This window comes from Neomonachus schauinslandi, chromosome 2 (genome assembly GCF_002201575.2).
Source record: "Neomonachus schauinslandi chromosome 2, ASM220157v2, whole genome shotgun sequence".
In the NCBI taxonomy this organism is placed as follows: Eukaryota; Metazoa; Chordata; class Mammalia; order Carnivora; family Phocidae; genus Neomonachus; species Neomonachus schauinslandi.
The window spans coordinates 73,928,421-73,951,158 of NC_058404.1; the positions used below are offsets into that span (position 1 = coordinate 73,928,421).

The following is a 22,738-nucleotide window of genomic DNA, read 5'->3' on the forward strand; positions in this document are numbered from 1 at the left end:
TCGTTTTTACAGCTTTGGTTTTTATAACAAGTTTTTACAGCAAGTGTTTTGTAACTTTGATAATCCTTTCCTGATTTCAAAATTCCTCTCACCTCAAATACCACCTCCACTTGGAAGTTTTCCCTAAGAGTCACAGAAATCTGCTCTTTGTTTTCTTCTGGATCCTTATAGAACTTGATACGTACCTACTTTAAAAAAATAGTTTATTGCTATCTGCCTTGCATTTTGATTACTTACATAGGTTTTATTTCCTTCTACATTGTCAGCCGGGGCTGGTAAATAGGAGTCCTCCCACATACCAACGCCAGTTGATTCACAGAGGTTGCCTAGAGCGCTGGGACGGGAAGGCTCTGAGGCCACGGTTGGGCTTAGTAGAAAAGAGCAACTTGATTAATAGGGCTGTCTCCTGGTGGGGGGGCTGCCATCTACGCCAGGGGTTTGCCGGCCTTTGCTGATCTACCCGGGTTATCTTCTGGTTAAATGCCCTCGAATGAAATGATTCCTCTATAAAGGGAGTGAAGGCTAGAAGTGTGATAACAGCCTGTTATTCCTCTCTAGTTCCTCTCCTCACACAAGACTGTTACAACCCCCAGGGAGGACAGTCTAGAACCCAGTCCCTCCTGCCTCTTTGGATGTTTCCCTCCTCCCCGCCACTACTCTCCCCACAGTCCTCTTCCTTTCACCAGGACAGGTCCTGTGGAGGGAGAGACACTGACGGTGGTGGGGGGGAGTGGGGACAGAGCTGCAGCACTATGGCAGCAACTCAGGAAGCAGCCTGAGAAGTGAGCAATGGTGGGCGTCCTTCTCCTCCTCCTGCCCTATCACCACAGCCCACACCGCTCTAGTCTTTGCACAGGGACTAGGTACCCATGAAGAAAAGCTCAAAACCTTTCCAGTTACCCAGATTAAAGATGCCTTCGGGGGGCAAACTGGGGAAATGAAGCAGTGAAGGACTCTACAGAGAGAGTACCTTTAGTTGTTGAAATCCTATCCCTACGGAGCTATTCCAGTTATCAACCAGAACAAACTATTTTTCACTTTGGTTGCCCAGTGGTTGTCTCTAAGTGCAAACTTCAGTCACTGGTGTATACCACCTATGCTGTTTCCTTCTTATCCTTCCTTTAAAAATACCTCACTTTAGGGGCGCCTGGGGGGCTCAGTCGTTAAGCGTCTGCCTTCAGCTCAGGTCATGATCCCAGGGTCCTGGGATCAAGTCCCGCATTGGGCTCCCTGCTCCGTGAGAAGCCTGCTTCTCCCTCTCCCACTCCCCCTGCTTGTGCTCTCTCTCGTTCTCTCTGACAAATAAAAGCAATAAATCAAATCAAAAAAAAAAAGTCTCACTTTAAAAAATTTAATTTACTTACAAGGAAAACTTTGTATCACTTCTCTAAGTACAAACCAGTACCACTTGATGTAAACAGAAGGTAACCCTAAAAATAAACATATAACTCCTTGGGGCACCTGGGTGGCTCAGTTGGTTAAGCGACTGCCTTCGGCTCAGGTCACGATCCTGGAGTCCCGGGATCGAGTCCCACATCGGGCTCCCTGCTCGGCGGGGAGTCTGCTTCTCCCTCTGACTCTCCCCCTCTCATGCTCTCTCTCTAGCACTATCTCTCTCAATAAATAAATAAAAATCTTTAAAAAAAAATAAAATAAACATATAACTCCCCAAACAAAAATGTCTGCCAGTGCAGGGCCCGTGGCCACCTGGCATGCACCACACCTTGAGAATCGTGGTCTAGAATGTTACGAAACATTTCCTCATTTCAGTAAAATGAGAAATTTGTTTTGATTCATTTTTATATATCCTGGTTGGCTCACAATAAAAGTCAAATCTTTCTCTCCCCCAACCCACAACTAGTAAGAAAGATGTACCGCACTGTTCCGGGGAGGGAAATGGGCATTGTATTCCAGGGAACACGCAGTGTGTGAGGACATTCTAAGAAGTATGAAACAGCTGTAGGAATGTATACTAGGGCTATCCCCCCGCAAAATCTGTGGTTGTAGCAGAGTTCTAATATCTAATTTTGTTTGAAATTTTGTTTGATGATGCAGATAATTGAAAAAGTGATCTTGTTTTAATTTATTGAATAGCCACAATTATGAAGCTTCAGAAAGTACTGCCTAAGTTCAAGCGACTGCTTTTTCAAATTTCATTTTTAAGTCATCTCCATTTTCACCCGTTTCAAATTAAGAAACTCATCAACCATCCTATTCTGTTCAATTTTCTGACTCTTCAAAGTCTGTGTGCCCAAATTCAAACCTGCATCTCAGGGAGCAGCAAAGGCTACTCTTTGAGGTTAATTCCTTTAGTTCCTGTGCATATACGTCAGTATTATATTATTTTCTCTCAGACTGATTTCCCAATAAAAGCAGTTAAAAGATAACAATAATTGATATGTTGATAGTACCTTGACAGAATGATTATGGAAATCCGTAACAATAATCTCATTATTGCTATTTACAGCTGCAAAATGGGGACCTGCAATAAAGGTGAAAAAAACATGTGACGACTGGTCCAATAAAAATGATTACAGCAACACGGCAGTGACAAAATTTGACCTATTTGATATTTAAGAAAGAACAAAGAATGACAGGCTCTGTTCTTGAAAGATCATTCAGCCAGAACTCTGGCTCGAGATCACCTGGGTGCTCTATCCTTCTACTCTTGGGACTGTCTATCTGGCTTCCTTTAGAGCCAGCTGAGAGGGCCAGCAGCCCTGATGAAGTGGAATGAGCGGTAAGCATCCGAATTCATTCTCCACGCCACCGTCTGAAAGTCACACCTGCCAGCTTCCCTGAGGACACCTTAATCCTTTCAGGACCCTCACGTCCCCCTGAGAAAAGATGTGGTGATTCTCAGTCCTAGGAAAAAGACTCCAATATGTAATATTTTTTAAAAAGTAGAGCAGAAACCCATCCTCGGTAATTTGGGGTGACATTCAGAAGCTGGCAGCACCACAGACAAGGCACAAAAGAAGATGATGCAAATTGTTGTCAAATGCCAGAAGCATCCTTTCAAAAAGAAAATGTAATAAACGGCTTTCAGCCTCTTCTTGCAGATGTGAAAAACTAAGAAGCTTGTGCTTGCAAAGGGTGTACACCAAAAAGAGAGGTAACAGAACTGCCCTTCCTGAATATTCTAAAGTCCTGCTCTCTTATCATCACCTAGAAAGGTGAAAGAAAATTCCCATTCAGAAGCTCTTTAGACAAAGCTACAGCTAGGGAGAACTAGGAGGTACTCCACTGTTCCTCAACCATTTTTAATTTTAAAAATATTTTATCTTAAAATTTATGTTTTACTTAACATTAATATTCAAAGATTAGACTTCTGAGTTGTACACTGCTGTCAACGAAAACCACGCATGGATTGCAGTTCGACTTACTGTGGGTGGAGTCACTGAGAAGCATCCCACCATGCTTTTGCTTAGATTTCATCCCCAGTATCTTTCCCAAAGCCAGCAAACACACTGGGGATTGAGGCATCTTCCACATGCTCCAACATCATGCAAACGTGAGCAGAAGAAGCATAAAAAAGGGGGTTTACATATTACCATCAAGTGTACCTGCAAACTGCCTGTCCCCATTTCCTCGGCTACCAAACCTGGTGACTATCTTCCCGTTTGGCTGGAAGATAAACACGCAGCATGCTTTGTTGTCCACCACAATGATGTGCCCGTTGCGGTCCACCGAGACTCCTTTGGGCCCCATCAACTTTCCTGATCCAATTTTTGTCTGTTAGAAACAAGTACAGAGAATGAGGCTTAAAACACTACAGAACATGAAGACAAGACACTTGTTTTGGTACACATGTACCTGAATGTTCAAACAGGGGTGCACAACTACTCACAGGTCACCACAATCTTCGGTTTTTGTCACATCCGTTAACTGCTACTAAGAGTTATGTGAAATCCTTACTTTTATTTAAGAGGATCACCACCAAAAATGTTCTTGAATCCCCTTAAGTGAGGTCACAGTTCCCTTGTAAAGATGCAATGTGAGCTAGCAAAAGATCACAGGATCAGGAGGAGGGAGACTTCTACACCTGTCGCTTGCTTTAGACACACCTAGAATAGCACAAATGCATTTGATTTCCTCAAGCTTCGGACTCCTTGTATATTACAAAATGTAAAAAAGAGAAAAGACTTCAGTAACTTCCAATCGCATTTTTGGAAATACATACTAAGTAAAACAATGTCAATAAAGTGTTTAGTGTAGAATATAGCCCATATTAAGCAGTCGTTAAAGGGAAGCGATCATTGTCATTATTGTGGATCATAATAGCAAAATCGCCAAGCATCTGCCATTGGACTTCACCAGTGTTAAGTTCCATGAAGGCAGGAATTATGTCTGTTTTATCCACTATTGTGTACTCAGAGCCTAGCGTACTTCTTGGTGCCCAACAGGTACTCAACAAATATTTGCTGAATATACTGATTTGAAAAGTCTAGCATTATTTAGGGTAATCATGATGATTGAATAGTTCCAGGTTTCAGTATTTTAAGATGGGAGAAAAGCATTCGATTTCTATCAAATGCATACCATATCTTATTCATTTTTCTGAGTGGACTATATAAATGCCTGCTTGCTAGGAGATGCATGTCATGTATCTTTACTTTTATAGCTCCATTATAAAGAAGTATTTTACTCATTCACCCATTTATTTACTAATGCTACAAACACTAGTAGAGCACCAAATCTGTGGCTGATGATTCTAGGCACTGAGTAGACAAAGACAAGTAAGACCAGCTCCTACCCTGGAGGATGTCTCAGTCACATTACAGAGACAAATACAGTCCCTGGGTCCTTTTTAAAGGACCTTTTTAAAGTGTTTGATTTGGTAGATTTGGGAGAATTCAAATAGGCGATGTCAGAAGCCAAAGAGAACAAAAACTTAATGCGACGGGTCACTATAGACAAGGAAGGAGAAGGAGCCCCCAAGGTGAGGGAGCTGCCAGGCAGAGTGCCTGGTTAAGTGAGGGAGGAGGCAAGAGCCCCCGCTCTCCCAGGCACCAAGGCCTAGAGGGTGGAGTAGCTCTCTATGTGTTTTTATAAATGCCTTCTCAAATCTATTATTAAACAAAGCAAGGTACTGAACAGTGGGTATAGTCTGGGCCCACCTGAATTAAATGTGTTTATATCTGTATACATATCCCTGGAAGAGAAAGTAAGAAGCCAGTGATATTACTGGAGGCAGGAAAAACTCTTTTCATCTTGTGCTCATCTGTGGAGTTATTTAAAAAACCTGTTTGGATGTATTACTTTTTAAATTAAAAATTTTAATCCCCCAAAATTTATGTTTCCATAGGTTCTGTTTTAGTCCTCTTATTTTCTCTCTATATTAGCGCTGCCTGATAGAAATATAACATGAGCCATGTATGTAATTAAGATTTTTCTAGTAACCAACATCGAAAAAACAAAGGAAAAGAAAGGAAAATTATGTTAATCATATATTGTATTTGACCTAACATATCTAAACGTTATCATTTCAGCATGTAATTAATATTAAAATTATTGATGAAATATTTTACATTTTTTACTAAGTCTTTAACATCCAGTGTGTATTTCACATGCATAGCACATCTCAATTCAGACCAGTCCCATTTCAAGAACTCAGTATCCACTGTGACTAGTGGCTACCAAATTGGACAGTGCAATTCTCTGCACTTCTTCTAAGATCTCATCTATGCAATAACATCAACTTTCACCTCTGTGTGTAAGAGTCTCAAATCTATATCTTTAGTCCTGGTCAATTTTATAAGTTATTACCTTAAACTCGACCAGTGTTAAACCAACTTAATCTCTTCATTTCCACCATTTAAAAAAGAAAAAGAAAAAGAAAACCCAAAATAGCACCTCCCGATTTCCTAGTTCCTTTTATGATACTACAATTCATTCAAACCCAGGATCAAAATTTCAGAGCAAAACTGACTCTTTTGCCAGTTGGAACCTCAGTTTTCTCATCTGTAAAATGGCAGCTATCGTATTTACCTCCCGGGTCATGCAGATTCTGAAGGATAGCATAGCAAGCACTGCAAATGGCACACAATCTCCTTCTCTCCATCCATTCAGTTGCTGTCATACCTGCCCCTCAGGAGTATCTTTCCTAACAGAGACATGCAGGTGTGTGCAGAAAGAGTATGGAGAGAGGGATAGGGACTTTTTCATAGTGGGAGTTCAGACCCTGTGTGATCTTTTATCCTTGTAATTTTATAGATGATATTCAGATTTGATGTCTTTAGTACAAAGAGACACATTTACTTAGGAAGGAAACAAGGGGATTCTTGCAAGGGAATCTGTTGTATAAATTTGATTCTGACTTTGTAATCTAGCCCAGAGGTCAAAGAGGCTATAGCGTAATGGCTTATAAAGAAATTGTATACTTTCTTTCATGTTATAATGGAAGATATGTCAGTAGAGATCAAAAAGAAGAGAGGACACTCTGATTATTACAGCAAAAATATTACTACTACCTAACATTATGAACACTAGTTGTACTGTAGAATGACTCAGCCATATAATATAAAGCAGATGATAATTATGTAGAACAAGAACAGAAAATAAAAGATTGTTGCCATTCCATCTTGTAGTAAGAGCTAGAGCAGGTCTTAAAAAAAAACCAAAACAGAAAACCTTAAATGTTGAGCACAAACCTCTTTTCCTTCCACTTCCCTTCATCACTCCCAGTGTAGCTGCACTAGATTTTACCACGTGAAATTAAGAGTTACTGCATTTGGCCTGACAATGTGTCCCTTGTCTTAAACAGAATAGTGAGCAGAGATATTTTAGACCCTGGCTTTGGAACACTTAACTAAAAGTATTTAACTCAACAAGTAGATCCTTAAATTGAAGAAGGAAGGGATGAGATATTTTAGAATATGGTGGTCTGGGGCCTCTGTATCTGTTCTGGGGTCACAAAAGGTTCCTAGATAGACTGGAAGATATAAGTCAACAGAAAAGATGTCAAGGAAAAAATCAGAAGCAGAGAGGAATGAAAATAAGGGCTAAGAATTTGGTGAGTAAAAGAAAGAAAAGGGAATAAGCTGTTATATCTCTAGAATTAACCAGGAACAAATACAAAGAATCCACCTTTGTGTTAAAGGTTTGTCTTTCTGAGCACATGTTTAATTTTACTGAATCCCACTGAAAAGAAAATAAGTATCTCTTAGTAAATGGTCATGCATATGGTCAGTTGGATGAGCTCCCATTAGAGTATTAAAACATTTTTACTTGCTATCCTTTTACCTCCTGCTCAATGCCTATTGAGAACAAAAGGGTATGCTGAAACTATACCATATCCATCACCCCAGTCCTCTAGAGGGCATGAGTGTCCTTGTTTATTCCAATTATTACCAATAGTATTCCAACCATGAGGATATGCATCTTCCAAGAAGAGCATCTATTACATACAGAATATTGAACCACTGAATGAAAAATGCATAATTCAGGAAGCCCTTCTCTCCTAGATATAAAACTCCAGTTTCAAAATGTTTTAATACATTAGATATAAAATATTTCAGTATATTAGATATAAAAAAGAACTCCTGCTTTTATACTTATTTTAGCATTCGTTTATAAAGTTAGAGACAGGTCATGTTTTAGCTAGAGTATGTAACAAGAGGAAATGGGTTATCTCCAAATTAGATGGATATTTTCAAGAGGTCACTGAAAAGTTTTCCTTCTGTTCATGTTAAAGTTGTATTTGGGTATGTCTTACTACAAATACAACTACAAAAACACAAAAGAAGGGGAGGAAGCTAGAAATCTAGAAAGGCAAGAGACCTTTCTATGTACATGGCCATCATATGGAGTCATCAAATTTCTAGTGGAACAAAAAAACTCAAGGGCAACTGAAGAGTTGTGTGTAATATGGTGGAATTTAAAACAGCTTTTTATTCTCCTAGATTGAAAAGATGCTGCCCCACACAAAACAGAGGCTCTCATCTGAGGGTTAATAATTATGGAAGTAACTTGTTTTAATAAAAATGAGGGAGTGACTATAGTGATCCAAATACTTTAAAAGTAAAATATAAATTCCTCCAATAAGAGACTACTGAGTGAACTTTGGGTAATCTTCCAAAAAAATTATGAAGAGCCTCATCTCTGAACATTTGGAAAAGGAAGTTCTGACCAGGTGCTGGCGTGTTATGAAGTCCAAATCACAGGTGATCAAACAGACTTCATTTTTTGGACAGGGTTACTGGAAGCAGTGGAAAAGAACATTTCTGAGATGCCTATTTCATACAAGGCACATATAAAATCCAGAAATAAATCTCCTGTAATCCTTACCCAAATCCTATAAAATAGATTTTTTTAAATCCAAATTTGATATAGGAGACTACCGAGGCTCAAGGAACTTATAACAGTAGTTACTAAGTTGCGGACTTGGGATTCCCAAGGGTTGATCTGTCTGAGTAGAAGTTCATGTTGTCACCTGAAAGAGAAGCCTCGAGCAGGCTGGACAGAAGGCACAGTGCTTACGGCCTTCAAAAACACCTTTGACAAAGTGTCTCATAATCTTCTTGTGAACAAATGCAGAAAACGGGCTGCACGATAATATTCTTTGATGACACCTTAGAAGAGAGATTTCTGGTAACACCAGAGGGCTCTCTACTCTTCAGCAACTTGCTGAAGAAACAGAGGATGCTGGGGACAACAGCAAATATGTCAAATGACGGGATCCCCCAAAGGGCAACTCGACTCACCTTTTCTCTGTGCTGCCAGTTGCCATTTTCTTCTCCTCCCAATTCCTATTTACACATTTTAACACTAGGTTTTCAGATTGCACGGAACAATGTATGACTGACTCGAGGCTGACACAAACTGTTTTGTGTCATTCTGGTGTCATTTTTCCTCAAGGGGCTTGTGTGTTTTTCAAAGATAGAAACCATGTCTTACAATTCTGTTTCTCCCATATCATCATCTATCACAGGGCCTGAGAAAGTAGAAGGCACTTCATGCATGACAATCGTAGGTTAATTTGGGAGGTATCAGTTGCCTCTTCAATACCCTTTTCTAATGGTTGTTCTTCATTGAATTTAGGTAAATCTGATAACATGTAAAAAGAAAGCGATGGAGCAACCTAATTGCTTTATAAAATGAAGCCGCTATTTCCTATACATAAGATCTATGACAATATCACTGTTCCTCTCCATAAAAGTTAGATGTAACAATGTCAACATGTCTTTGTACATGAAAACTTGCCGAAGTTCATCTTATATTTCCTATTTCTTCTCTCTACTGTTTAGCAGCCAATTGGTAGCTTAATCTTACCTTAAATTTGCCATCAGAAGAGAAAATGCTAACCCATTTATTATCGTAGTCTGCAATGATTATGTCCCCACTGGGATGCACAGCTACTCCGGTGGGCCGCTGCAGCTGCCCGGGAGAGCGCCCTCGAATGCCAAACCGACTTTTGAACTGGCCATCATTGGAAAATATCTGCAAAACAAATGACATTCCTTGGAATGTGAACCAGCACAGAAATTAGTGAGGAAGAAACAGTCAAGAACATGCGTCATATGTACTACAGGTCAGAACATGCAAACCCCATTGGAAGAAAAGCCTATACACATTGTAAGCTTCCCTTTCTGTCCTTGTACCGTGGATCTTAAGTAGGAAAATATGCATAGAAAGGTATATAATTAGGGGCCATACCTGTACACATTGGTTGTTGCTATCTGCAATTAGTATCTTTCCACTTGTAGACGCAGCTACCCCTTGAAGATTTGTAAATTCTCCTTTATTTCTTCCTTTGGTACCTGCAAACAAATTATAAAACCACAGAAATTAAGCAATAGAGAATTAGATCTCTCAGTTTCTTCAAGAGAATTAGTCAGGCTTCCACAGGTAACCTGAGAATGTTTTTTTAAATTATACTTAAAAAAAGAGAATATTTCCCACCATGACCTAATCCATAGGCTCCTAAACTTCTCTTCCAGGCCAATGAAGTTTTTGTAAAAATCACTTTTAGCATTTATTTTTTTTTAAAGATTTTATTTATTTATTCATGAGAGATAGAGAGAGAGAGGCAGAGGGAGAAGCAGGCTCCCCGTTGAGCGGGGAGCCCGATGCGGGACTCGATCCCAGGACCCTGGGATCATGACCTGAGCTGAAGGCAGACGCTTAACCGACTGAGCCACCCAGGTGTCCCGTAAAAATCACTTTTTTTGGCAAATGCAATCTTGTCTTAAGCTGAACTGCACATTATTTTAATATTATGTTAATAATCATATTAAAATACATTTAGATTTCACAAAGAAACAATAAAAACCCTAATACTACAATCGAGGATATACAACAGGAGAGGGCCTTATTTTAGTTTTGCTGAAATCCCACCCTCTCCCTCAGCAGCTCTTAGAAGAAACCTGACTTGAAGAAGCTTCTAAGAAGAAGCTTTCAGTACATTTAACAAACCACAGGGCCTCAGATGTTATAAAGCTAGCAGGCTGATTTTCATGTACTGATTTACTTATGCATTATTTTCAAAGACTCACTATCTCATACATGGTATATTCTTCTTGAAAACATAGAAGATATCCTGACAGAGCACCTTCTGGATTAGATAAATACAAAAGGCCAAGGAAAATTAATTAATCCAATAATAGTCTCATCCATACTAGGCTTTTTAATGAGAGATGAGGCAGGAGGAAAAAAAAAAAAAGCCAAGGCGTCTATGGGTTCACAGATGTCTCCTTTGTTTCAGAACAAGTGTTTGTAACTTATTTCAATAGGACCATGTAAATATTAAGGGATGGAAACAGACTGAACTTTGCTCAGAAATGACCAGGAAGGAGGTTTAAATTTTCACAATTAGAGAGAGAAAGCTATGTCTCAGTTTTTTGGGCACTTTTATCATTTCATTTCATCCTCTCCTTTCATTTTTGTATCCTTACTCCAAAGGGCAAGCTGATCTTTTGGTTTCAGACGTGAAGTGGTGCTGTAGGCGCCCCAGATGATGGCACACTGATGGTGGCCAGTGTCAGACGCGGGCTTACGCACTGCTCACAGAAGGTCAGACTCTGGGCGCCTGGGTGGCTCAGTCGGTTGAGCGACTGCCTTCGGCTCAGGTCATGATCCCGAAGTCCCGGCATCGAGTCCCACATCGGGCTCCCTGCTCAGCGGGGGGTCTGCTTCCCCCTCTGACCCTCTCTCCTCTCTTGCTCTCTCTCACTCTCTCAAAACAAAAAAAAGGTCAGACTCTTCTGAAACTGATTTGTGGGTTTAGGAAGTGAAACTGGCAATGGAGTTCAACTTGGAATAAACTTGACAGCAGAACTACTGGGCAGAAACATCTTACTTGGATCACCTGGTTCTCACCATGCAACCGAACCCAAGTTCATCTGCCTAGGAGCTAAGACAGTCACTTCGAGACATGGAGTATGCTGCAAGGAAAGGGCTTATTCTAGAGGCAGCCCCAGGAGGGGACAGGGAGGACAAGCGTCAAATCTGCCTCCCCGAAGGAGGAGAGGCAAGGAAATTTAAAGGCAAACAAACAAGGTCTGGGTAAAAAGTTGGAGCTATGCAAGTCTGCAGCTTGGATTAGTCCCGTTAACCCTTTGGTTACTGGCTTCAACCCAACCCACACGGCAGTTGGTTGTTTTACCGACATCCTGGACTCCATCAAGTTTACTCACCACCTCTATATCTCATCTACTCTTACTAACACAAAAGAAAATTTGAGATCCAGATTCTCAAAAGAACATCTTCCACCTTGTGGAAGAAAGGGTTCTATTTTATTTCAAATATATCAGAAGAGATGATCTTTTTTTTTTTAATTTATTTATTTGAGAGAGAGAATGAGACAGAGAGAGAGAGCATGAGAGGGAGGAGGGTCAGAGGGAGAAGCAGACTCCCCGCTGAGCAGGGAGTCCAATGCGGGACTCGATCCCGGGACTCCAGGATCATGACCTGAGCCAAAGGCAGCCGCCCAACCAACTGAACCACCCAGGCGCCCAGAAGAGATGATCTTTTATACTTGATCTGCATAGAATCCCTATAGTAAGCATGTTCATATCAGCTAACGCTCTCTTAAAATGACGTGTTGTATCTGTTGGTGGCAGGGGGAAGGGCTGTTTAACTCTTGAGGGAGGTATGTGCCAACGTGGTACTAGCTTTGGGGCATTCCCGCTGATGTCTGAATAGCGGCTGGTTAACAGGTACAGCAAAAACTGAAGGACCAGGAAAAGAAACTATTCTTCTAAAATGCTCAGTTTAGGGGTGCCTGGGTGGCTCAGTCGGTTAAGCGTCTGCCTTCAGCTCAGGTCATGATCCCGGGGTCCTGGGATCGAGCCCTGCGTCGGGCTCCCTGCTCAGCGGGGAATCCGCTTCTCCCTCTCCCTCTCTTCCCTGTTTGTGCTCTCTCTCTCAAATAAATAAATAAAATCTTTTTAAAAAAATAAAATAAAATGCTCAGTTTATACATAATTTTTAAAAAGATTTTATTTATTTATTTGTCTGAGAGAGAGAGAGAGAGCGCATGCACAAGCAGGGTGAGTGGCAGGCAGAGGGAGAAGCAGGCTTCCTGCTAAGCAGGGAGCCTGATGCGGGACTCATCCCAGGACCCTGAGATCATGACCTGAGCCGAAGGCAGATGCTTAACCGACTGAGCCACCCAGATGTCCCGTATACATACTTTTTAAAAGGTAGTGGGGGCAAGACCTGCAGGTTCAAGGATCAAGAACTGCAGTTTCTCAAGAGTAAAACTTAATTTTTAAGGAACATTTGATAAAAACATGGCAGTTATGAGCCAGAGGAGGAACTAAGACCAAGTAAAGAAACATAATAACAAAGCAAGGTCCTACAACTGAGATGGGAACATAAACAAAAGAAGTGGCTCTATAAAGAAACCCCAGGCTGTTCTAGGTCCTTCTTTATATAAAATTGGAAGCACACCCCTGGCTTGGAGGACACACAGGAAGGGGAAAGAAATACTGAAAATGGGGAGCAGAGTAAGAAAGACCTGAACAGGGTAGATGGACCCTGGTGCTGTCCTGCTGGTCTAGGCAGGGCCAGAAACCAGCCTGCTGCCCTCTTTTATCTAACCGTTTGTCTAGCCTGCTCAAGACAAAGCCTATTCTACTCAGAGAAGGCTCTGCAGGCAGCAGGTTGATGTTTGAAAGGAAAGGAAAAACTATGGGGAGAATAGAGCTTTAGTAGAAGCTAAGGGGTGCCTTAGTCAAAAAGATTTAATTTTCCTTCTGAAAATGTTGAAGGAGAGAACGTACATGAACAAAAAATACTAACACTTTTTTCTTTGCAGAAATGAACACACATTTCTGAGTGTAGGTGAAACTTGAGAAGACATTTCTTTGGGCTCCGTGTCAATACCATTTGGAACAAGGAGAAGGAAGACTCTATGCCCAGTGTGAAATGAATGGAGATGCTCATTGCCTACCAATACTGGGTCACGAGAGCAATGGAACCTTGTTGCCAAAGACCACACTGTTGGAAAGAGATTGTACAGCCTCTACTAAGCTCCAGAGCCATGTGTTGGCCCAGCTCTTACTCTCAGTCTCAAGTTAACTAGAGCCCCACATATAGAGTCTGTTGCCCCACATATAAATAAAATCACAGGGTTGGAAGAACATCTATTAGTCCAGTTTGTGTGTGTGTATGCATATATATATATGTATATATAAAGATTTTATTTAATTATTTGAGAGAGAGAGAGAAAGCCCGAGCAGAGACAAGGGGCAGAGGGAGAGGGAGAAGCAGGGAGCCCAACTTGGGGCTCCATCCCAGGACCCTGAGATCATGACCTGAGCCAAAGACAGACACTTAACCAACTAAGCCACCCAGACACCCCTTGACTATATCTTTTTGAAAGAGCTAGATGGAGCAGGCACTGCTGTTTTTTAATTTTATATTTGTTTTTAAAAATCTTTTTCTTTAAGCCACATGGCTTAGTATTCAAATAGCTGGGTTGGCATGACAGATAATACCTTCTAATTCTTAAGAGTATCTTTCAACTTGTCAGAAATTATTGGTCATCATTTTTTTTAATCTATTTCAGTTTTTAAGCATAGCAGGATCACAGTGTTATTTCTGAAGACCAAACGAAACTACCAGTATATTCCTGAGAGATAGCTAATGCTATCTTCACTAGCAGTTAAACTACCAAAATCTTGATGGTGAGTAATAAAACGGATCTTATAGCATATTATCATTATGCTGAAATGCCCACAATCCAGGTGTTTATAAAGTATCTTGGGACCAAAATAAAATAAATTCCAGAAGTTAGAAATAATTTGGGATCATGCTTTACTCTTCAAGATTTGTAGTATATTCTATTTAGACTACAGAAAAGTCTCCCCTCCAAAGTATTCTACTATATAATGAAAACTAATTCTTTCGTAATGAATATAAATGTAACACAAACATACATAGTACTTATAAAATCTTTTCCTGACTACTTTGATGTACAAGATTTCATTTGGTGGTTATGTTTTGGATAGTAAAATGAGTAACACCAGCCTTAAAAGTAATTATAAACAATTCGGCAACAATTCCAGAAGATAATTAAACTGGTTTTTCCCAGATGTTAAACTAGCCGATGAAGCATAAAATGAATATTTAAGCCAACAGCTTCTCATCCATGCTCCTCCTGGCTACCTCCACCCATGCCCCCAGGAAGATCACAGAAGGTAAGCCCCTGGGCTGAAATAGGGGATCAAGAACTGCAGATTCCGCCCCCTACAACTTAATAGGAGAATTAATGCTAAACAAATCTAGATACTTTGAATGGGATAATGCAAGAGGATGAAATCAAGCAAAAAATTGGGTCTAACAAAGGATCTTCAAAAAAGTAGGTGCTTAACAAATGTTTGTCGAATGAGTGAGTGCCCGGATGAATTATTAATGACTGAGTAAATTACACCCCACATTCCATCATGGAAAAATGAAATGTTCAGTAATATTTACAGCATTTTCATAATATATTCCCTCATGCCCTCCCTGTAACAACCCCATGAGTTAGCAGGATAAATATTACTGTTCCATTTCATAGATGAGAAAATGAAGCTAGACACATCACAAAAGTAGTAAAGATAGAGAAAAGAATAAAACCCAGTTCTCCTGCTCTTTTACATAGTATTTTTTCTAACACACACATTCTTTTTTTAATTTTAAAGAATCTCTACACCCAACATGGGGCTCGAACTCATGACCCCAAGATCAAGACTTATATGCTTGGGTGCCTGGGTGGCTCAGTCCTTAAGCGTCTGCCTTCGGCTCCGGTCATGATCCCGGGGTCCTGGGATTGAGCCCCGCATCGGGCTCCCTGCTCGGCGGGGAGCCTGCTTCTCCTTCTCCCTCTGTCTACCACTCTGCCTACTTGTGCTCTCTCTCTCTGTCAAATAAATAAATAAAATCTTTAAAAAAAAAAAAAAAGACATATGCTTTACTGACTGAGCCAGTCAGGCGTCTCCCCTGCTTGCTTTCTTTTTTTTTCTTTTTTTTCAAGATTTATTTATTTTAGAGAGAGAGTGACAGAGAGACAGAGAGAGCAAGTGGGGTGGGGAGGGTCAGAGGGAAAGGGAGAATCTTAAGCAGACTCCCTGCTGAGCGCAGAATCCTATGCAGGGCTTGATCTCAAGACCCTGAGATCATAACCTGAGCCAAAGCCAAGAGTCAGTCGCTTAACCAACTGAGCCCCCCAGGCGCCCAGCTTCTTTCTAATTAGACTTTAAAATACCAGGTTTCTGAGGTGAAGATAATTACCTTTGGGCTCATATGGCTCCCGCTTGCTCTCTAAAACCCTTAGGGAACTCCATCCCTTAGCACATGGCATTTTAACTGTTTACCTCTCACTAAACGGTGAGTTCTCCGAGGGCAGAGGCAACATCTGTCCTGCTTGCTGTTGCACCCCATAACCCCGCACGGTGCCTAGCATTCAGGAAATATAAGTGACATCTTTCCCCACTGAAGTGCACGAAGAGTTTCTGAGGATGAGACTCTCAAAGGGGTGTGCCAGGGTTCCTCTAAGAACCTGGGATGCCACGTTAGCATGATCTCTCTCCTCAGAGATTTTAGGGTGGGAAGGTGGTGGTTTGCAGAGGTGAGGCAGGAAAGAAGAAGCATAAAACATCCTATCTTCCTATAAAGGCTCTGAACTTCTGCTAAGTGATTTTATACATCCCTTTTACATTATAAGAAAGCACACTGCTCTAGAGTACAAAGGAGTGTTTCATTCAGTTCTTCTCACCGACACATTAAGGTATGGTGTATGAATTATATAATTTGAAACAATTCAACTGTGATTCTTTCACTCCCTCCCACATCTTCTGGCTTCCCCTTTGTTTAAGGATTTTCTTTAGTAGCTGACAAAACCAGCTCATGGCTTCTAGTCAGCAAAGTCTAGCAGTGCAGGGAAAAATAATCCCCGTGTTTCATCAACAGATGCTCTAAGCTACCTCCCTAAACTCATTCAGGATGGTTTTCCAGCACAGCATCAGAGTTAACACAATAACTCATTCACAGTGGGCATATAATTAAGTTTTCAGGTGTGGGAGGTAGCAAATATCTCAACTTTGGGAAACCACAGTAGTTAAAAGACATTTAAGATGAAGAGGAATCATTGTGCAACTAGAAAGGCAGGGGCATCAGAGCACAGAGGGCTCAGGTCCTGCCCTAGCTCTTGGAGCCCCCATTCCTTCAGGGGTAGGGATAATTATATGTCCTGGTAATTTGGCTCTTGAGGGGCGGGAGCTGTGGGAGGAGCTCTGATTTGTAGCCCTCGCCTGCTTCTGTAGTGTAAATGCTCCCCTCATGCCTGATTTCCAGCTTACTAACGTGAAGTCACGGAGCACAGTTAGGAGGTGGTGTGCACGCCTGCATGTGCCACGTATTATGTTGTGGTAGGTATACTGCGCTGTGGGGGCATTAGGAAGTGTGTTATCCCTACCAAGGATTTTAAGTCAGATGCCATATAGAAATGGACTGCACAAAGCCTGGCTCAGAGAATGCTTAGTCATTCCTTCTGCTTCCGTTGCCCATCCTTTCCTACCTGAACCACACTGAAGCTCATGATTTAAAGTAACTTTTCTCTACTTGTCACTCCCAAATGGATCTCTAGCCCTGACTGCTTTGCTGAGCTCCAAACCTACACTCTAAACTGCCTATGGTCCACCTCAGCCTGGTTGATCAAAACTGAAATATACCCCCCTGCCCCTGAGGTTGATAAGGATAGTAACAACAGCCAACATTTACTGAGTCCTTACTATGGGCCTGTACCCTTTGAATACATCTTACATATATTATTTTAATCCCCACCAGATCAAGTACACATTAATACCATCCCCATTTTACAGATAAAGGAACTGAGGCACAGAAAGTTAAATAATTCCCCCCTAAATCATATAGCTAATAAACAGTGGGCTGGGATTTAAATGAGGCAGTCAGCCTTTTCAGTTCTCCACTACTTAGGTTAACTCTTATTTCTATAGCACCACTGTGAATAAAATGCGAATTAGTATTACCTCCTTTGCCTCTCTAAAGTGGACTGCGCATCATTCAGTACCAGGCATTATTCTAAGCTCTTTAGGATATTAATTCACTTAATCATCACAACCTCCTAGGAGGCAGGTTCTTCTCCTGCCCATTTTATGGAGGAAACTGAGGCACGGAGAGAAGAAACTTAGCCAGGACCGCACAGATGAGAAAGTAGCAGTGCTGGGGCCAGGACCCAGGGTGGTCCAGCTTCAGAGTGCACAGTCCTAACCACTCACACCACTCACTCTACCGGCTCACGTCCCTACAGCGCGGGAGTCAAACAGCGAGAATTCAGTTTGGTCACGAAGCCCTGCCCTCTCCTTCCTGAGCATTTATAAATCTGCCATTTCCTCTCCATTGCATCGCAACACTCTGAATCCTGGCCCTTGTATTAGCTCATGCGGACTACTGCTTCCTGGGAGAGACTTCAGAGTAGATGCCCTAGAATGCCTCCAGGCTCTCTGGAAATAAACAGCTTACTTAGTAAGCCACCACACTACATCACACGGTTCAGGGCCTCCCCACCACCCCCATCACCCCCACACACCTATGGGTCTCAAACTTCCGTGAGCATAAGCATGGCTGAGGCTTACAGAATGCAGATCCCTGGCCCTCCCCAGAGACTGGGAAACACAGAGAACAAAGTCCAAGCTCCTTATCAAGGAAACATAACCTTTCCTCGCTTCTATTTCATTTGCCGCTCCAAGATGATGGCATCATTTACGGTTCCTTGAACCACTCAGTTTCTCACCTTCATGCCTTTGTACCTGCTCTCCCTTCATCTAAAACACCCTTTCTTCCCTTCCATCCAACACTCTCTTTCAAAGCCAGCTTAGGTTTAGAGGCTATCTCTGGGAACCTTCCATGACTCCCCGCCACCCCAACTTCTGTGTCTTGATTCAAACTGAAGGTACATTTGGTACACGTCTGTCTCCTTTGGATGGTCACCTCCTTTAAGTCAGAGTCAGAATCTCATCCTTCTTTATACTATGACCTAGCCAAGTATCTGGCACATAGTAAGGGCTCAACAGCAGAGTTCCGTCTAACTTGGGGGCTGGATAACTGGTAGGAAGGTGAAAATGGGAGTCAAATTTAGCCCTGAAAATCCCTATGTTATGTCACCCAGAAAGTGAGGATTCACTTTCATGAATACACAGGATCAACACGTTATTTATGGTTGTTGAATGAACCCTCGTACATGTATTACGAAAACTACGTATCTTTAAGCACAAATTCAGTGCCTTGAGACGCTCAGTATGTATGAGACCAGTTGAGGAACAGCAGAACCATGGTTACCCTGCCAGGTGTGTAGCTGAATTTCACTGAATTTTGGATTACATGCAGCAGGCTTCAACACACGCACAAAGGGACTGCTCAAATTGTGCAGGTTTTTGGTTTTTTAAAAAGATTTTATTTATTTATTTGGCAGAGAGAGAGCACAAGTAGGCAGAGAGGCAGGCAGAGGGAGAGGGAGAAGCAGGCTCTCCACTGAGCAGGGAGCCCGACGCAGGGCTCGATCCTAGGACTCTGGGATCATGACCTGAGCCGAAGGCAGCTGCTTAACTGACTGAGCCACCCAGGGAGCCCCTGTGCATGTTTTTTTTAAATAACACTTTAAAGATGTACTTTATCTTATTTTTTAAAGATTTATTTGAGAAAGAGAGAGAGAAAAAGAGAGAGAGCATGAGTGGAGGGAAGGGCAGGGGGAGAGGGAGAGAGGCAGACTCCCAGCTGAGTGTGGAGCCCAAAGCAGGGCTCCATCCCTTGACCCTGAGATCCACCTGAGCCAAAGTCAAGAGTCATATGCTGTATGCTTAACCGACTGAGCCACCCAGGTGCCCCAAACTGTGCATGTTCTATTATTATGCACCTAAAAGCCGAATTGTACAGAGAAACTTAAAGATCTAAAACAAAGGTATAGGGACGCCTGGGTGGCTCAGTCGGTCAAGCATCTGCCTTCAGTTGAGGTCATGATCCCGGGGCCCTGGGATCGAGTCCTGCGTTGGGCTCCTTGCTCAGCAGGGAGTCTGTTTCCTCTGTCTGCCTACCACTCCCTCTGCTTGTGCGCGCTCTCTCTCTCTCTGACAAATAAATGAATAAAATCTTAAAAAGTAAAAAATAAAAAATAAAGTTGTAACTGTAAAATAAAAGTTGAACTCTTCTAATTATTAATATAAACTCTACCTGCTGTAGCCTACAGTACAGACCTCGAGAAGACACGTTCTTAGAAGGCCAGCACTGCTTGCCTGACATTGCCCTAGCACAGTTCCAGGCACGGGGATACCTGTGACTCACTGGCCTTGAGCTTAGTTCCTGTTGTCTGGTCTCTGTGTCCTTGGACCTCAACACTGGGGCCTGACAGTGGTGAGAGGGAAGTTAAATCATGCACTAGGTCACAACTGGATCCTACTCAAATGAACAAAGTACTTATGCCAAGTATTCTTTGGGGTACTGTTGGGGACTATAAATGATTAAGGACATCATCTTTGACCTCAAGCAATTTGTAATCTTATTGGGAAATAAGGCCCATGCATAAATAGTAATAATCACAGTGGACTCCAAAGGAGAAGGTGGAACTTGGGGGAAAGATAAAACTGGGGAAAGAATCCAGAGATCAGGTGCCTGGTGTGGAAGCCCAGAGGGCGTTCAGGGAGCAGTGGGCTCTGACACTGATTTGTCCAGGCTCATCTCCAGCCAGAGCCTTTCCCACCCTCCATTCATCTGACCTTCTCTCCCTGCATCTTCTCATAGGATGTGTTGCTTGCAAACCTCATTCATGTTCACTCCTCTTCACCTGGCCTTTCTGCCTTGCATCGGTCCTTCAACCTGGAATGCTGCTTGCACCTGTCAACCTGGATAAGTCCTCCTCGTTCATGTCCTGCTTTAAATTCTTTCTCATTTCTACAGCTTCCCATCCCCTAACCCATGGTATTAAACGTAGAGGCTGCTTTGAGGCACACAGATTTGAGCGATGGAAGGCAGAAAGGGCCACGGTGAGCACCTGGCTGACTACAGACAGGCCCCCTCAGACACCCCACCTCAAAATAGCCATAGGCCCTAACTGACCAATGGGCGACTTACAGCTCGGCACCGTTCCCTAAATGGGAAGAGTTCCTACATCCCTATACCTCCTCAGCTTTCCTCTTTAAAAACAACCCCCCACCCACTGCCTCAGTCTCTCCTCCGCTGTCCCGCCCACCACTCCCTTGTGGTGTATTCGATAAACTTTGATCACCTTGGTTCTGCCCCAGGTGAATTCTTTCACCGCCTGCGCATCTGATGGAGAGACACCCCATTTAGGCAGCCCATTAGAGTCAGGCGGTCATCCATCTGTCACCCAAACTGTAACCTCCTTGAGGGAGGATATCTCATTTCTTTCATCTCTACATTCCCATCTCAGGTACTAGGTGCTCTAGAAATGCTTTCTGAGCCAAATTATTGCATAGCGAGTGGTGTCTTTTGGCTAGCTCTGGGTTAAAACATAAAGTTAACGAGAAATAGGCCTGAACCACCTGCCTTCCTTTCTGCCCCTACGTATCTGAGGTGCTTAGCTTCTGTTATGGGCTGAACCCCCAAAATTCATATGTTGAAGTCCCAATCTCCAGCACCTCATAATGTACCTAACTGCATTTGGAGAGAAGGTCTTAAAAGAAGTGATTAAGCTAAAATAAGGCCATTAGGGTGAGGCCCTAATCTCTTCTTACAAGAAGAGAAAAAAACACCAGGGGTTATGCATGCACAGAGGGACAACCATATAAGGACAAAGCAGCAAGAAGACCACCATCTAGAAGACCAGGAGAGAGGCCTCATAGGAAACCAAATCTGGCACCACCTCGATCTTGGACTTTCAGCCTCCAGAACTGTGAGAAAATAAATGTCCTTTGTTTAAGCCACCCAGTCTATGGTATTTTGTTACAGCAGCCCTAGCAGATTAAGACAGCATCTTTACTTCATGAATAAACTCAGACACAGTGTCATATGCCAGGCACTCTTCTAAGCTCTTTATAGATGTTTAAACATTTAAACACCTTTCCACCAGTGCCAGCAAATCACCAGTGAATTCTCAACGGGTAGGAGGGAAGAAGAGTACACCCCCTTCTCTGGTGGGAGCTGGGGATTCAAAATCGCTACTGGGGGCGGAAAACACCCTAAGAGGTATGTCAGGTGAGAATCACAGGTGGTGATGATGGAGATTAAAATCAGTAACAATAGGAAAATAACAGCTACCAGTAATTGAGCACTGGGTTCAGAAAAGGTAAGCTAGTTGCCCAGCTGTTAAGGAGAATCAGAATTCAGACCCAGATCTTTGCCTTTCTCCACTTGGCACACTGCCTAGAAGCAGACTGGGATTACCTGGCTGGGGCGGGAGGTGGGGGGAGCAGGTGGAGGGAAAGCGTTGAGCAGGAGACCCACTGAGCTTGTTCTCAGTGCAGGAGGAGATCAGTGGGGAGCAGGAAGGTAAAACATTTTTAGAAGAAAAGGTAGTAGGGAAAATCTAAGGACCTTCATTGCATGTGCAAAACCAAGAGTTCTCCTTTATTTAGCTCCTCCAACACACCAGCCGTTAAGCTTGAGACTCACAACAGCTCTGAGAGGCAGATATTTTTGTATTCTCATTTTATAGGCATGGAAACTGGAGCTCAGAGAAGCTGAGAGACCTGCCTGAAGTTCAGGTTAAGTGGCAGAACCGGAGCGGCAGACCTGGGAGGCTGCCACTCCTGCCCCCGCCCAGCTCCTCCATTCTGCTTCGGCAGGCGCATCCACAGCTTCTGCACAACCCGGCACATTTGGCCAGTGAACGCAGGAGGGCCTCCGGACTGTGAACGCACAAGGTACATATCCTATCATGGCCTTTACAAGATGCAGCCTGAAGTAGTAACACAGTGCAGCTGCTGCCCAAGAGGGTTCCAAGGAGCCTCAGTCTCCCAAGATGTGCCACCGAAAAAGTTCTCGGCTCAGGAAAGCTTTGTGGAAGTACTGCCTGTTATCCCTCTCCTGCCTTGGAGACTTACAGTGCACACTGGCAGATTCTAAAGGTTCTGGGGTTAAAAAAAAAAAAAAAAAGTCGGGGCACTTGGGTGGCTCAGTCGTTAGGCGTCTGCCTTCGGCTCAGGTCATGATCCCAGGGTCCTGGGATCGAGCCCCGCATCTGGATCCCTGCTCCGCGGGAAGCCTGCTTCTCCCTCTCCCACTCCCCCTGCCTGTGCTCTCTGTCTCGCTGTGTCTCTCTGTCAGATAAATAAATAAA

At 42.7% G+C, this 22,738-nt stretch overlaps 1 protein-coding gene across 1 annotated transcript in view; it reads right to left on the bottom strand.

Annotated features, from left to right (window-relative positions):
* TRIM2 (tripartite motif containing 2) overlaps positions 1 to 22,738 on the bottom strand; it is a 104,546-nt gene that overhangs the window by 10,240 nt on the left and 71,568 nt on the right. Inside the window, exons 7-10 of the mRNA XM_044912865.1 lie at positions 9,658 to 9,761; positions 9,274 to 9,441; positions 3,555 to 3,735; positions 2,412 to 2,482 (exon numbers count right to left, since the gene is read on the bottom strand). Coding sequence (XP_044768800.1) covers positions 2,412 to 2,482; positions 3,555 to 3,735; positions 9,274 to 9,441; positions 9,658 to 9,761 — 524 coding nt within the window. The remainder of the gene's footprint in view (positions 1 to 2,411; positions 2,483 to 3,554; positions 3,736 to 9,273; positions 9,442 to 9,657; positions 9,762 to 22,738) is intronic.